Source organism: Scophthalmus maximus, chromosome 3 (assembly GCF_022379125.1).
Source record: "Scophthalmus maximus strain ysfricsl-2021 chromosome 3, ASM2237912v1, whole genome shotgun sequence".
NCBI lineage: Eukaryota > Metazoa > Chordata > Actinopteri > Pleuronectiformes > Scophthalmidae > Scophthalmus > Scophthalmus maximus.
The window spans coordinates 29472082-29488733 of record NC_061517.1 but is presented as its reverse complement, the minus strand read 5'-3'; the positions used below and the strand labels follow the sequence as shown (position 1 = coordinate 29488733).

Below are 16652 nucleotides of genomic sequence, written 5' to 3'. Positions count from 1 at the left end.
TTGGCTGTGTTTTCATGTTTGAAGAGAAAAGGAATGGAATCTACACAAAATCCATGACAAGTACCAAAGAGGTGAAACATGAATTGAATCAAAATGAACTTACATTCTCACACTGACTCATACTGCATCTGTGTATCAGGGCTCAGAAACTCTTACAAAGGCTTTTAGCTGAAATGACAGACTGGAGCATGGAGTGTTCGTGTCAATCCACAAGTTTCCAGTGAGGGGAAAATGTGTAAGCTGCATCCCTGGAGTCTGCAGCCAACGCCCTTCCTGGAAAACTCCCAACTCCTTATTCGGCCACATTCTACCTCTAGAGGCCGCTGCAGGAGAGGGAGTCTTATGGAAAGTCTTACTTCATTACATTGTTTAGGCAGAGCTTTGAACATCGGGCCAACTATGAAGCCATTTGTTTGAAATCATAGCCGCATTAAAACCAACTGGATGTAGCCAAGAGACCTGTGCCAAGACTAAATGTTGCTCAAACAGCAGGAGGAAGAAACCGTTCGTAGGATGAGTTCAAGTTGAAAAGTAGTACTTTTTTCAGCTTTAATGTACTCACGAGGAATTGGGAGGGGGGAAAGAACAAGAGAACTTTGATATTTCTTAATGGTACAATGAATCTTGGTCCCAAACAGTTTGTTTCTAGGACAATATTAACAATATCACAGGATAGAAGTATAATTTCTATATTTATTTGGTGAAAAGAAGCTATTTTTCAACTTTGTTGGTGACAAAATATTTGTGATTAAAGAACAATATTGACTTCAAATCAACTACAGTTACCAGGGGCCTGTACTACGAAGCCAGTTCAACAGGATTTTATTTTTATCTGGATCGACATAACCTTACATTGACCAACCTGGACAACCTGTAGGTCTACTATGAAGCTGGATATCAAGAGAGTAGAAGTAGGACCTAGATGGACGTACGGTCACGTTCAGCTTCTTCCTTCTTGGGGAAATGTTTAATGTAAGATAACATCCATAATTGTAGGACTTCGGTTTTGACCCCACCGGTGTAAGTGTTTATGACAAAGCATATCTGAGAGAAATGTGGTGATTATTGATCGCTGCTTTAGCATATGAAGTGACGTCCAGGCTCATGTTCATGTTCAACGGTGAAGTGATGTCAGGCTGTTTCTGCTGCTGAAGCGGAGGAGAGAAGTTAATGTGTGATGAAGTAAATCAGACCGAAGTGTTCATTCGTGACCATGAGGGATATTGATCGGTGTGTGGATCATTGTTCTAATAAAAGAGATAGTATTTACTTTCAGTTACTATTTATCGCCACAGTCTCCTCGTGTTGTTCCGAGCTGCAGTGACAGAAAAACTAAAAGGAATCTGTCGGGAATCAAATACACCTTATTGAATTCAAATCGAGCTCTAATATTAATGAGTCTATGCATTTATTTAGTGTGACAATCTCTTCATCAGTTTATTAGAAGCTTTAAAACCAGAGTGGACGGATAAAAAGAACAGCAACACGACTCTACTCGTTCATAAATATCTGCTGCCTTTGTTATTTGTCACGTTGCTCTGAACTCCTTTGTCCTTTGATCTGATTGGTCAGTAGTGGGGCTGTTGACGGAGTTTGATCTCTAATTATCTGGAGCGTCGCCTGCCCCGGAGCAGGTCAGCAGGTCAGCCACTCGCCATACGTTACCGTGGTGATTCCTCCCGCTGAGAAGAGAACCAGCTCTGTAGGTAGGACGGGAAAAGGCAGAGTTAAAAGCTCAAGTTACGATGAATTCACAGCAGACGTGTCATGGTGGGCAGCGCACAGGTGTCAGTAATAACACTAATGATGAAGCGCACAGGTGTCAGTAATAACACTAATGATGAAGTAATAACACTAATGATGAAGTAATATCACTAATGATGAAGTAATAACACTAATGATGAAGCGTACGGGTGTCAGTAATAACACTAATGATGAAGCGCACGGGTGTCAGTAATAACACAAATGATGAAGTAATAACACTAATGATGAAGTAATAACACTAATGATGAAGTAATAACACTAATGATGAAGCGTACGGGTGTCAGTAATAACACTAATGATGAAGCGCACGGGGGTCAGTAATAACACAAATGATGAAGTAATAACACTAATGATGAAGTAATAACACTAATGATGAAGTAATAACACGAATGATGAAGCTCACAGGTGTCAGTAATAACACTAATGATGAAGCGCACGGGTGTCAGTAATAACACTAATGATGAAGTAATAACACTAATGATGAAGCGCACGGGTGTCAGTAATAACACTAATGATGAAGTAATAACACTAATGATGAAGCGCACGGGTGTCAGTAATAACACTAATGATGAAGCGAACAGGTGTCAGTAATAACACTAATGATGTTGCGAACAGGTGTCAGTAATATCACTAATGATGAAGCGCACGGGTGTCAGTAATAACACTAATGATGAAGTAATAACACTAATGATGAAGCGAACAGGTGTCAGTAATAACACTAATGATGAAGCGAAGTGGTGTCAGTAATAACACTAATGATGAAGCGCACGGGTGTCAGTAATAACACTAATGATGAAGCGCACGGGTGTCAGTAATAACACTAATGATGAAGCTCACAGGTGTCAGTAATAACACTAATGATGAAGCTCACAGGTGTCAGTAATAACACTAATGATGAAGTAATAACACTAATGATGAAGCGCACGGGTGTCAGAAATAACACTAATGATGAAGTAATAACACTAATGATGAAGCTCACAGGTGTCAGTAATAACACTAATGATGAAGCGCACAGGTGTCAGTAATAACACTAATGATGAAGCTCACAGGTGTCAGTAATAACACTAATGATGAAGCGCACGGGTGTCAGTAATAACACTAATGATGAAGCGCACAGGTGTCAGTAATAACACTAATGATGAAGCTCACAGGTGTCAGTAATAACACTAATGATGAAGCGCACAGGTGTCAGTAATAACACTAATGATGAATAGGGTGACAGCGCCTACACTGATCACATGAATCAGGACTCTTGACGAACACTGTCGTCGCTGACGTCATCGCTTACACCTGCGTTGTTCACCCATGAGTTCTCGTCAAAATGGCGACCGTGAAAACGTGCGCGACCCGCAAGCGGCGAAATGGAACTGAACCATCAATTATTTTTGCATTTGCGTTCCCTTCTGTCACTAAGATGTCTGCTGTGGTGATAGTTCAAGAAGCGTGACGCATGCTCCATATAGTCCTCTGCAGAAACTGAAACGTTTCTTTGCGTATCCAGTATGAATAATTATGTATGAATCGAACACGCAGCACCAGCGACATACTGCGGAACCCCAGAGGCAGAGCTGCGTCAAGTGACGTCCACAATCAGTGCCGCGGGTCACGCCTACTGCTCGGCCCGTTCTGCCCAGCTTCCTCCAAGCTCCGCGCCTCAGCCACTGTTTCTGCAAAGAACTGTTTTATCGTTTTTTCTGAGGTAAGTGAAATCATGTCACTCCAACTTTAAACATCTACACCAACCATTTCATTTTATAAACGCGTTGCGTTTGATGCTCCCGCGAGATTTTCTTTTTAAAAAAATGCGGCGAAGTCCGATTTATCTCGCCAGTCTTTCGTCTGAAGTTTGACCACGGCTGTATGAATTAAAAGGCCTGTTAACGTGCTGTGTCTTTTTCATGCGGATCAAGCGTCAAATCACGTTTCCTTTTTGGTCCAGTTCAACTTTGTGAAAAGTTTTTAACTGTGGAGTCTCCCAGTAGTTGGCGGGTAGTTTCTTATATCCTGCTCTACGAGTCTCCTCCCGTTTCCTCCTCTCCATGATCTAGCCATACATCCATACATCCGTCTGTCTGTCTGTCTGTCTGTCTGTCGGTCTGTCTGTCTGCAGATGTCATTAAGTGAGAAAAGTGATGAGGAGATCAGCAAGTTGCTTGCTGAATATGGCATTAAACACGGACCCATAGTAGGTAAGAAACGCACGCACACACACGCACACACACACACACACACACACACAATGACAGAAGAGTGGCAACTGTAATTGTCTAATTACACAATTGTAACTACAAAGCAGGAAAAAAGACATTATCCGCTCATGTCTCCGTGATTGCAGTGCACAGCCAGTCAGCCTTGTTAAGTCTTGTTTGATGATGTTGTTGATGTCACTGAATTTGCTCTAGTTCCTGACATTTGCCCACGCTCGAGCTTCTGATCGCTCCGATGTGTTGTTTTTTGAAAAAAAATTGTTCTATCCTGTATGTTGGGAGGCAATACACCTTGAAATGATAAGATGGATCAAACCTCTTAAGCCAATTTTCATATGACCAATTCATCTTAACAGTTGTTCATTTTAACGTTTCACAGAATGAAACTCAATGTCCTACATGATGCAGACAAGTCATTTTTTGCATATTTGTTGTTTACTGTGGTTTGTATTATGAAGCCCTTCCTGTTGTGTTTGTGTGAACATAGGCTCTACTCGGAAGCTGTACGAGAAGAAGCTTGAAAATGCCATGGAGAAGACTCCAGCCAAATCCTCCTCTGATAAGACCTACTACAGAGAGGAAGGTAGGATGCTCTGCAGTCTGCTGGCCTGCAGACACTGATATTTGGTTGATTGTTTATTTGTATATAAATATCCTATATTCATATAGGTTGGCAAAGATATAAAATCTGTTGCTTGTTATTATTACCTAAAATTATCACATCTTTACCAGACCCCCTTTTGTCCGAGCAGCAATCCAAATCCCAAAGATAATTTACAATCACATAAGTTAGACAATAACAGGAGATCTGCAGTAACGAGAAGCTGGAACTAGGGAGCGTTTTAGCAGTGCTCCCCTTTGCGCTCTCTGTGAACATGTTGGTGAAGTCTGGTGAGGTTCAGTGCAGAAGACCCCTGACCGAGTCCAGCCTCCGACAGCTGTGGATGACCTGACGGATGACAACATCTTTCCTGGCGAGCAGGTGGATGCTGGAGAGGCCTAAAGCAGCTGATACCTGGGCTTGTATGAGCTTCCAGAACGCTGATGCTGTAGAAAGCAAAAGCCATTGACAAGTTCCGCTTCCACATTTGGCAGCACCCAGATACCATCCATCAACGAGAAACAAGTGAAGAGCCTGGGGACTGAGGCACAGCATCCATCCGAGAGCATCCTGCCTCTAGCCCCTCTTGGTCAATGAGGTCCTGATCTTCTCAGTCGATGGCTTTGCAGCTTCGAGGAGGGTCACCAGTTTCCTACAGAAGTGGACTACATTGGAGACAGAGCAGCTTTGGCCTTTTATGGACACGACAACAGACTGAAGCTACAACAGCGCTAAGGCACAACGTGGTGATGATCTCTGCAGTCTCTGATTGCGCAGGCCAATTGAGAGGAAGAAGGCAAAGTATGCTGAGCCTGGTGCAAGGCTATTGAGGTAGAATGGACAGGGTTCACAACCCAGTCTCTGTGGGGTCTACGTCATCCTGGGCATCGGAGACCAGAAGGCGAAGGGACGTCAAGATGGCCGAGGAGGCAGAGTTTTTTACAAGGTTGCCGTGGATCATGAGAGGACGGCCATGGGTGGCGGGCTTGATTAACCATGCTAGGTGGCTGACCTGGGTGAGGGTGTGTGATTTCTGAGAGACCCGTTGAAACTCACGACCCCAAGAAACACTGATCTATACTGAACACCATACATCAAAATAGTCCTGTTCAACTCAAAATACTTGAGAAAAATCATTTCTCCAGAGCCAATTGGAGACAAGTTTGCTAATACAAATACACTAACTATCAATTCACATTTTGAAAACATATTCAAAATCATTCATGCTTATTTCAGCGAGGTCCGAAGTGTGATGTGTTTTGTTTTTGTTCTCTTTACAGAAGAGGAGATTACCTACATCACATACCACAGTCCAGTGAGTCCTGATTGTCAGCTTCTCCCTGTTTGTGTGGGTTTGTGTCTGTGACTGAAAATCCTTTTAACAGTTTGTTCTGCTCTTGTTCCCACAGGTTAGACATGAGGGTTCTGCAGACATGTGAGTACAGTTTTATACTGTAACACACACTCAGAAAAAGGGGGTAAAAGTTGTTGTCGGGCCCCTATAGACCGACCCACCCTGTCACCCTCAAGTCCCAGTTCACCGCAGTGCACACAGAGAACCAGGAAACAACCAATACTCCTGCGGTGGAATCCTGTCTGCCCCCAGATGTTCCGTTTGTCGTTTTCGATTTCTTGTTTGTGGGAATATACAGTCTGGAATAATGAATCTATTAATTCCCCCTGATCAATTCCAATTAATGAATTAATTAATTATGGCTTATTCTACATCACAGAAATCGAGTTACGCAGCAAAAACCTCAAGTTCAGTTTAGTGCTCCATGACTGTCCATTCATGAACAACACATGTTGCTTTTTGCAAATAGGATAAACTATTGCTGGGCTCCTTCACATTTGAAGTCAAGTGACCACTTTACTCTTTTAAAACGCGACGTTCACGTCTGCCGTCTACACTAGACGGCAGACGTGAACGTTGCGTTTGAAAACGCCAGGATTGGGTAGTAGTATTGAGGGGCACAAACAGACTGCAGAGTAGCTTCCTGTTTACACCGGCATGCACATGCTCAGTGTATGTGAATGGTCACGTGATATGTGTTTTGAGGTGTGTTAGTATAGATTGAGATTAATACAGGATATGGAGCTAATACGCTTGTGTGGACGGACATCGTTTCAGTTTTGAAACAGCATTTAAAATGTAGTAGAATGGATGTTGCCCCAGTAAATCCCCACTAAAATGAAGGAAATACACAAAATAAATGGTGATAATTTGCAACAGTAAGTAAATATCCCCATAACAGTCTACAGCCAGCACCCCTGTGAAGCTGCATATGTTCACCATCTTAGTTCAGTGCTTTAGCGTGTTAGCATTTGCTAATTAATGCACAACACAAAGTACAGCTTGTTTGACGGACTGGTGGGACCACAAATGTCTGCACCAAAAATGCAAACTCATCCAATAATTAAAAATATATCTGTGGACCCATGTGTTGATCCTAAATTTAGAAAGCATTTGAAACAAGGAGATTTTCTTTGAAAACAGGGTATTGCTCTTGTTAATGTTTTGAATCTCTAAAATAACTACTAACCACACAAAAATATACAGTAGCATAACATGAACTTAATCAAGTAGAGAACATTACAGTATAATGCTTGAATGTACTCTGAGAATAAACTGCACTATGGCCTCTCGATTACTCAATTAATGTTGGTTAATTTGCATACATTTCTTTGACTACATTGCTCGATTGAAATTCACATGCAAATTGTTCCTCCACCCAGGCTGAAACGAAGAGGCAATGCTGAGCAAGATGACGACGAGGAATCAGACCAAGATACAGAGTGAGGCTTGTTGTTGTATAAACTTAAAGTGTGTCTGATCAAAAGAGTTCATCGCCAGGTCTAAATTTTCTCTTACCTCGCATGCTTTAGGCCCGCTATCCAGATGACTAACAGAACGGCCAATCACAGTGCAGTGCGATACAAGGAGCCTGTCAGGAAGTCTGGAGGCATCATGTGGAAGGTGATTCGCCTGCTGCTGTTAGCTGTGTTAGCAGCTGTCCTCTACTATGCCTACTGCCGCATGATATCCGACGAAGAAAATCCCTTTGGCATTCAGTGATATAATTTTTTGTTAAAGATCCCCTCCAGTCACGTTTAGTCAAGTATACAAAAATAATCTGCTATGTTTAATATTTTGTTTAACATTGTTGATGTTGAAACAGAAGAAAAGTATTTTTTGATAAGTACATCTCTTCTCCATTAATGTTCAAGTGGCAATCACGGGTTGTTGTTTTGTTTTTCCTTTTTCTTTGTCTTATCTTGTTATTTTTCTTATTCTAATACACAGTTTAACCACTGTGGAGAATAGAAATGCAAACATTTCCACATTCCATGCACCTTTAACGGCTGGCCATGTTCTATATTTCTTGGTGTCACCAAATCCCATGAATTGACAAAAAAAATTCCTGTGACGTTTTTCCGTATATGCAGTTTGGCTCGGCTCGTCTGCCCAGGGCAACGGGGGGTTGCTTTTCTATTACAGCAGGGCTACCTGGTTGTGGGTGTGCTCTCAACTGATGATGCGCCGCCCTGAGTCAATGACGTATAAAGCCACTGCCCACTTTACTTTTGCTTTGTGCAACAGTTGTTGGTACGTCTCATGATGTGTGTTGAGCACTGCGTCCATCAAATCAAACAACCAGAACGTTTGCCGCTCGGCACCACTGGTGCTGTTGTGGTCCACGATGCGCTTGTATTGTTGCCGGAGTTTTTTGGATTTCTTTTGGCACTGTACACAGGTTCTCTGGATCCCCATCTCCTCCAGCTTGCTTGCGATATCCCTGCACGCCTTCTCGTTCTTGTCGCCCATTCAGGTCGTCCTGGATAGTTTTCTCCAGCGCCGTTGAATGAGAGTCGTGACAACAGAAGTCCAAAATGCAGACTTCAGATAGTTCTTGAAGTGCAATTCGAATCCATTATTCAGAGCGAAAGAAATTCGATTTTTGGTCATTAATAGTCAATAAATGTATCGATTTACAATAAAGCAGACTGTAATGCCTATGTAGTTACTCTATGTAGTTAGTCAATAAGTTTTCTTAAATCATAAATTAATCATAAATCAAAATCCACTAACATGCTTTAATGCGCATGTAGATCTGATTCAGATGTGCTGATAATATACAATCTGATTATTTAAACGTCTTACCCTTCATAAGTGCAACAGACACATCCATTGATCCATTCTGCTGCTACTCTAATGCGCTGCTCCTCACTTCAGGAAGTATTGAGAGGCTCCATGAACCACCATTGCTGGGAAAAAAACTGGTCCATTGGAGTGAACGGAGATGTCTCTGATGTGCTCTGTTTTTCTCGCTCCAGACAGCGAGCAGGGCTTGAGTTTCATTGTTGGTCCACGTAGTAGTAGCCATGTTTAAGTGAAAGTAAAATAGCTCAGCGGCGTAAAGTAAAAAGTGTTATGAGCACGTTCATGCGGCAGAGGCTGAGTTGTTCATTACAATAGACAGCCAGAACCATGAATATAAAGCTCTTAATATGATATGAGAAGAAACTCTGATACCTGTAGGTTGATTTGGTCACAACAACAATAACTATATAGCGAAACACAAATCATCAGATGAGATAACTAGAATAGAAAAGAACCACTTAAAATAATTGTTGATATTTAAAATCAGCCTCAGAATATACTGTAAAACAAGCACAGACATTTTTAGTATAATATTGAGTGAATCTTTTTTGGCCTTTTGTCTGACGACGGGTCACAGGCAGAATAGAAAAGTGAGACAGATTAACAGAGTTTGACTGAACATGGTTTTGGTCTTTTCATGGGATGTGCTGACAGTAAAAAAAACAAGAATAATGTTGTTTGCTTCCTTTAATTTCTTTGCTTGATTGCATAAAATGTTTGCCGGCCATGCAGAGTTTTTGTATTTGACTATTTTTATGCAGCTTTGCTATAATATTTGTTCTTATTTGTGAGATATAGATGATAATGTCATGTCGCACAAAACTTGTGATTGGTGAACTGTGGCGGTCTTTCATATGTGCAAGCAAAAACCAAAGACTTTTTTATAGGAATTAAAAACAATGATTTCAATCTGGTGTCCAGCTTCTTTGAGACTTCTAGAATACAGTGTCTGAACCTTTAGAAAAACATGACACTTGAAACGAGAGAATTCCTGTAGGATCTACAAATGTTACTGAGGTGAAAGTAAGAGTCAAGTATTAACAAAACTAGCGTCATGTTTACTTAATACTGGTAAGTAATAAGTAATACATTGATTTGGTAACAAAATGACAGAAAAAATAGAATGCACTGTTAAATTTACACGGCAGAAGCTTTACATAGTTTGGCATCAAAAAAAGCAAAGGTCAGGGGTCAGCAAAGTGTATGAGAGTCTGTTGGCATCTGAACTAAAAGCAAGATGAGACTGACAGTGTTTTCAAACTGAGGTCTTTGGTTGTCAATCTTGGCCCAGTTGATTTTAATGGCTGGGATCCTGAGTTTAGAAACGGGCTGATGGTCACTGATTATGTTTGACTTGGTGATCCTGTATCCCAGACAAAGCCTCTCAGCAGTAATGGTGATGGTTTATCCATAAAATACATTCATGAATAAAAAGGTTTTTTTCGAACTGGATATTCCTTGACCAGAGAGCTCAGTGTCCCACCACAACCCTGCAAGATGTCAATGCTTTGAGATAACACAATTGAGGAGATGTGTTCTTATTGTCCAAAGGTCTAGTCTAAATGATTCCAGTGATGTTGTGGTCAATGGGCTTAGGGGGGAGCAGAGGCTCCATCACTGTCAGCACTTGTGGTACCGATGACCTACGAATAAAAAGAAAGAAAGTCATGAGGGTTTTCAACAGTAAGTGAGACTGTATGTCACGGTGTGTCCCGTCACAACCTACATGACGGAGTGTCCCTCAAAGCCCAGCGCTGTGATGAAGATGTTGATGAGGACTGTGAAGAAGACAAATATTGTCGATATGTTGTTCATCGTGTTCAACTTGGTATGTTTCCTCGCGTCATTCAGATCATACTTCACTGCTGGCACAGAAAAGCACAACGGATAAAAAACAAAATCAGCAACAGGAGGAAGACAGAACCGACTGTAAAGAAGACATGTTTTTATTTAAAAAATAAAACCTCTGATGTTGGATTTAGGAGGGAGGGGGGGTTGTATTAGTTAGGGATTACAAAAAAACTATTGTGCTTCTGAAATCCTGACACTGCTGATATACACACTTGAAGACAAAAATAAATATTAAAAATGTACACTACTGGTCAGGTGTTTTAGAACAACCTTCATTTTTTCCAGTTGTTACTGAAATGTACATAATTCAGTGTACTCTGAAACAAAAGCATAGAACAAGTACATCAGAAAGATTTTTGTCTGTTCAGTTCAGCCTTAACCAGCTCTGTGAGGTTTAACTCTGGAGACTGCGCTCATGTGAGGCCTCTGTCTGATTCTGTTCCTGTAACGATTTGACTCATGATGTTGCTATTGAATGAAGCCAAGCCAAGCCAAGACCAACCAGTCTGTCTGATGTTTGTATCATTTCAAAACTGGAGCAAACTGGAATGGGGGGGGTTGTAAATATGTCTAGGCTTTGTCATGCAGGTAGGAGTTTGTTTTCAAGTTGTGTTGTTCTCTCTTGATTCATCAATGTCGATACACGTCTCATAAACCCGTCTTTGTATGTCTGCTTTCATTCCTTTCAACATCCAAACTTACAGATTCTACAATGGAAAGGGAGTTCATTTTAAGTGCAAGAAAGGTGGAGAATGTCCGAGTCACTTGCCAATAAAGACGAGCAGCAGCCCCACGGCGACCTGTAACGAGATGGACAGGGACAGCAGGACAATGAGGGGGATGTAGAACCGGTACTGGGGCCCCACATAGAGAAGGGTTTTCAGCTGAGACGAGTTGGCCATCAGCAAGGCCACGTCCAGCATGCTCTGAGCCGCACTTTTCTTCGTGGCATAGTGATTCATGTTGATGGGGCGATGCACTTTTCCAGAGATGGCTTTCGAAGCCTGCAAGTGTGGAGAGGACAGGAGAGAAAGAAAGTCAAGTTCCAGCTTCTGTTCAAAAAACAACGTCACAGAGGTGCAATATCGCAGCCACTGTTTCATACTTACAGTCCCACTTTGACAGTAAAGGATAACATAGTTTTTCCTAAAGAACAGTCTGTACGTTTGCATGCACACTAATATCCCACCTTTATTCCAAATATAACAATATTCACAATGTCATTCGGCTCATATCAACAGCGTATTCTGTTTGGATTTTCTGAATTTGGCCTTTTTCTGAATTTGGCCTTTTTCTGAATTTAGCATTTTCAGCTATACAAATATTATTTAGTATGTTAGAAGTCAGCTTTTCAAACTTTCGGCGTTGTTCGGCTTTGTTCATATGGTCAAACAATCATCAGTGGAAAGCCTTGATAAGAGCAAACACCTTTACAGATGTGATCACTCTCTGTACTCATGTGCACACGTCAAGATGGTTTCATCCCAACACAGAAAGGTGTTGTGTTCGGTTACTATGTACACAGGTGTGGCTGTGAGAGGAATGGGAGTGGCAGAGCGACAAGTGATCACCTGGGCTGGAGGGAAAGGCAACAAGACACAACATGCTGCTGATGTTCTCTTCCCTGAACTGCACATGAGCAGGAGGAGCTTTGTTTGAGGTGATGTCAGACACGCAACCCTGAGGACAGGTGAGCTGTCGTCCTGGTCACTACACGTCTACCTTTAGCTCCCACCACACTGCTGAGAGGAAGTTACTGTTTTGTGACATGACTAGAAAAAGGCATTTTCTCAGGGCTTTGCCCGTGAGATGGCACACCTGGGCGCAACTCTCTCTGAGTCCCAATGCTGTCATTCATCTCTATGTGCATCTGTCAGCTATGTGAAAAAAAGAAAACACTGTTCACAGGGAGTTCTGTCACCACTGACAGTCCTGTAAACGGACTCTAGAGCAGTGGTCCCCAACCAGAGAATACAAATAAGTAAATACGGGTCATGCTTCAGCTGAAGAGGCTGTAGAGAAGGACCCAAAATTGGTGCCATGAACCAAAGTTGTATGTGATTTCCTCCCTCTTGATAATAGGACAACTATATATATTCTTATTATTTTTCATAAAGAAGACAGTGAAGTACTTACTACAAGGTCTACTTCTGTACTGCAGTTTTAGTATTATCCATCATTTGTCTGCCAAATGGGTGAATATAAATTGCTGTTCTGTACCTAAGTGTGATCACTTATGACATCATCCATTACCAATGGCTTGGAAAGGACAGAGACAGATAGACAGATAGACAGATAGATAGATAGATAGATAAATAGATAGATAGACAGCCAGATAGTAAGACAGTGTATGTATATATATATATAGCTCCATATGTAAATAACTAGCCCACTGCTATTATGTATGTACGTTGTTATTTGTTGTTTTTTGACACATACTTTGGCAATTTAAACGTGTTTCCCATGTCAATAAAGCTACTTTAAATTGAAATTAAATTGTAATTGAATAGTAAGACAGACAGACAGAGAGACAGGCAGATAGATAAATAGATAGAAAGAGATAGTAAGACAGACAGACAGACAGATAGATAGATAGATAGATTACAAATAGATAGATTTGATTTTTTTAAAACAACTTTTATTAAAATTTACCAGAAAACATCACGGCCCTCTACAAATGATAGAGACAGACAGATAGTAAGACAGACAGACAGACAGACAGACAGACAGACAGATAGATGGAAAGATAGGTGGACACATAGATAGAGACAGACAGATAGACAGATTATAGAAAGATAGAGACAGACAGACAGACAGACAAATTATAGAAAGATAGATAGATATAGCCACACAGACAGACAGATAGATAGATAGATAGATAGATAGAAAGAGACAGACAGACAGATACACAGACAGACAGACAGATAGACAGACAGACACACAGACAGATAGATAGATAGATATAGACAGACAGACAGATAGACAGATTGATAGATAAATAGATAGATATAGACAGATAGACAGACAGACAGACAGACAGACAGACAGACAGACAAACAGACAGACAGACAGACAGACAGACAAACAGACAGACAAACAGACAGACAGATAGACAGATAAATAGAAAGACAGATAGATAGATCGATAGATAGATTGAGACAGACAGACAGACAGATAGACAGATAAATAGAAAGACAGATAGATAGATCGATAGATAGATTGAGACAGACAGACAGACAGACAGATACATATCTAGCTAGATAGATAGATAGATACAGACAGACAGACAGACAGATAGATAGATAGATATAGACAGACAGACAGACAGATAGATTGATAGATAAATAGATAGATATAGACAGACAGACAGACAGACAGATAACAGATAAATAGATAGATATAGACAGACAGACAGACAACAGATAAATAGATAGATATAGACAGATAGACAGACAGACAAACAGATAGATAGATTGATAACTTGATAGATAAATAGATAGATATAGACAGACAGACAGACAGATAGATATTCGGTTTTGAGTTGTTTTCTGTCATCAAAAAAGACAAGTGACATAATTATACATAATATAATTATATAATTGAACACATTGCAAACACTTGGGTGAATAACAATGATCTGCACTCAAGTATTGAACAGAAGAGCAACAGGAGGGTCCCTATCAGTTTGTTGTTCTTACCTCTACGTCATCCATTTTATTCAGCGGCATGTCCTGTCCGTGTAGTCTGTCCATTCTCCACCCTCAATGTGTTGGATGAAGTGTGCTCAGATTTAGTCTCGGAGTTCACTGCTGCTCGAGTCGCAGAGAAAGTTGGGTGAGTCAACAGGACTGACGAGTTTGGCTGCTCCTGCATTGGAGAGGACCCCTCCCACTGTCTGCCTCTGTGCTGCTTCAGCTACAGCACAACCGCCAACCCTCCCTTCCGAACAATGATACGTCCATGAGAGTGTTTGGAGGCTCTTCACAGTGAACGATGTGAAGTTCTTACGTTGTCTCCTCTATGTGTGATAAATCATCATTATCGTCATAAAATGTTGTTGCTTTGACATACTATTTCAATTATAAGCAAAACTCCATTACTTTGATTTGGAGACTCATAAGGTGAAAGTCCCGCTTCATTCCAGAATGATTGGTTGTTTGGTTTTCATGTCTATACTATGAACACTGTTACATTATTAATGCAGTAATGATCTTTCGTCACATGGATAAGTCTATTGCAGTTAAGCCCATGAGAGAATGGAAAAGTGTTTAAACGTTTAATAAATAAATAATGAATTATGTAAATAAATGCAGTATCTACAACATTTAATTTTTTTGTATTTTTTTTCAATTATTATAATTGACATTTTCCCAGTAGATGACTCCTGTACTAAATGCTACAATTTCTACATATTTTTTTTTTACCACAAATACTGAATGCTTAGAATACAGGTGTTTATCAAAACCTGTGTAAATATGTGTAAAAAGTATTTGTACAGCAAAATAACAGTCTATCGTTCAGATATTCAATATTTTGAATGTGTATCTACTGAATGCTCTTGTTTTGTCTAACTAGCTGCAGTCCTGGTGTTGTGTATGCTGACATGGATTTCACTGACACTTCCAACAGAAAATATATTTAGATTACCAGAATGTCAAAAACAATCTCTACTTTTATGGGAAATTATTTGCAAGCACTGAGGTTTGACAATTCTGGTTTATATATATATATACAGGATCATATGCTGTTATACAGTACAGACCAAAAGTTTGGACACACCTTCTCATTCAATGAGTTTCCTTTCTTTTCATGACTATTGACATTGTAGATTCACACTGAAGGCATCAAAACTATGAATTAACACATGTGGAAATATGTACTTAACAAAAAAATGTGAAACAACTGAAAATATTGCTTATATTCTAGTTTCTTCAAAGTAGCCACCTTTTGCTCTGATTATTGCTTCGCACACTCTTGGCATTCTCTTGATGAGCTTCAAGAGGTAGTCACCTGAAATGGTATTCCAACAGTCTTGAAGGAGTTCCCAGAGATGCTTAGCACTTGTTGGCACTTTTGCCTTCACTCTGCAGTCCAGCTCACCCCAAACCATCTCGATTGGGTTCAGGTCTGGTGACTGTGGAGGCCAGGTCATCTGGCGCAGCACCCCATCACTCTCCTTCTTGGTCAAATAGCCCTTACACAGCCTGGAGGTGTGTTTGGGGTCATTGTCCTTTTGAAAAATAAATGATGGTCCAACTAAACGCAAACCGGATGGAATAGCATGCCGCTGCAAGATGCTGTGGTAGCCATGCTGGTTCAGTATGCCTTCAATTTTGAATAAATCCCCAACAGTGTCACCAGCAAAGCACCCCCAAACCATCCTCCTCCTCCATGCTTCATGGTGGGAACCAGGCATGTAGAGTCCATCCGTTCACCTTTTCTGCGTCGCACAAAGACACGGTGGTTGGAACCAAAGATCTCAAATTTGGACTCATCAGACCAAAGCACAGATTTCCACTGGTCTAATGTCCATTCTTTGTGTTCTTTAGCCCAAACAAGTCTCTTCTGCTTGTTGCCTGTCCTTAGCAGTGGTTTCCTAGCAGCTATTCTACCATGAAGGCCTGATTCACACAGTCTCCTCTTAACAGTTGTTCTAGAGATGTGTCTGCTGCTAGAACCCTGTGTGGCATTGACCTGGTCTCTAATCTGAGCTGCTGTTAACCTGCGATTTCTGAGGCTGGTGACTCGGATGAACTTATCCTCCGCAGCAGAGGTGACTCTTGGTCTTCCTTTCCTGGGGCGGTCCTCATGTGAGCCAGTTTCTTTGTAGCGCTTGATGGTTTTTGCGACTGCACTTGGGGACACTTTCAAAGTTTTCCCAATTTTTCGGACTGACTGACCTTCATTTCTTAAAGTAATGATGGCCACTCGTTTTTCTTTACTTAGCTGCTTTTTTCTTGCCATAATACAAATTCTAACAGTCTATTCAGTGGGACTATCAGCTGTGTATCCACCTGACTTCTGCACAACACAACTGATGGTCCCAACCCCATTTATAAGGCAAGAA

General features: G+C 41.0%; 2 protein-coding genes across 3 annotated transcripts; one reads left to right on the top strand and one right to left on the bottom strand.

The window, feature by feature from the left end:
- The first annotated feature begins 1752 nt into the window (after positions 1-1752).
- On the top strand, positions 1753-8670 carry emd (emerin (Emery-Dreifuss muscular dystrophy)). The gene is made up of 8 exons (XM_035644613.2): positions 1753-1787; positions 3298-3463; positions 3875-3953; positions 4459-4554; positions 5853-5887; positions 5982-6007; positions 7309-7368; positions 7459-8670. The coding sequence occupies exons 1-8, from the start codon at positions 1768-1770 to the stop codon at positions 7646-7648; spliced, it is 672 nt and encodes a 223-aa protein (XP_035500506.1). The 5' UTR covers positions 1753-1767; the 3' UTR covers positions 7649-8670.
- A 369-nt stretch (positions 8671-9039) lies between these two features.
- si:dkey-93l1.9 (uncharacterized protein LOC562339 homolog) lies at positions 9040-14682 on the bottom strand. 2 transcript variants are annotated; one of them, XM_035644619.2, is made up of 4 exons: positions 14284-14682; positions 11355-11589; positions 10461-10599; positions 9040-10377 (listed from the first exon to the last, which is right to left on the bottom strand). In XM_035644619.2, the coding sequence occupies exons 1-4, from the start codon at positions 14335-14337 to the stop codon at positions 10293-10295; spliced, it is 513 nt and encodes a 170-aa protein (XP_035500512.1). In that variant the 5' UTR covers positions 14338-14682; the 3' UTR covers positions 9040-10292. The 2 variants fall into 2 exon arrangements, with proteins under 2 accessions (XP_035500512.1, XP_035500513.1); XM_035644620.2 differs by having other exon boundaries at positions 10461-10596; positions 14284-14578.
- Positions 14683-16652: the final 1970 nt, after the last annotated feature.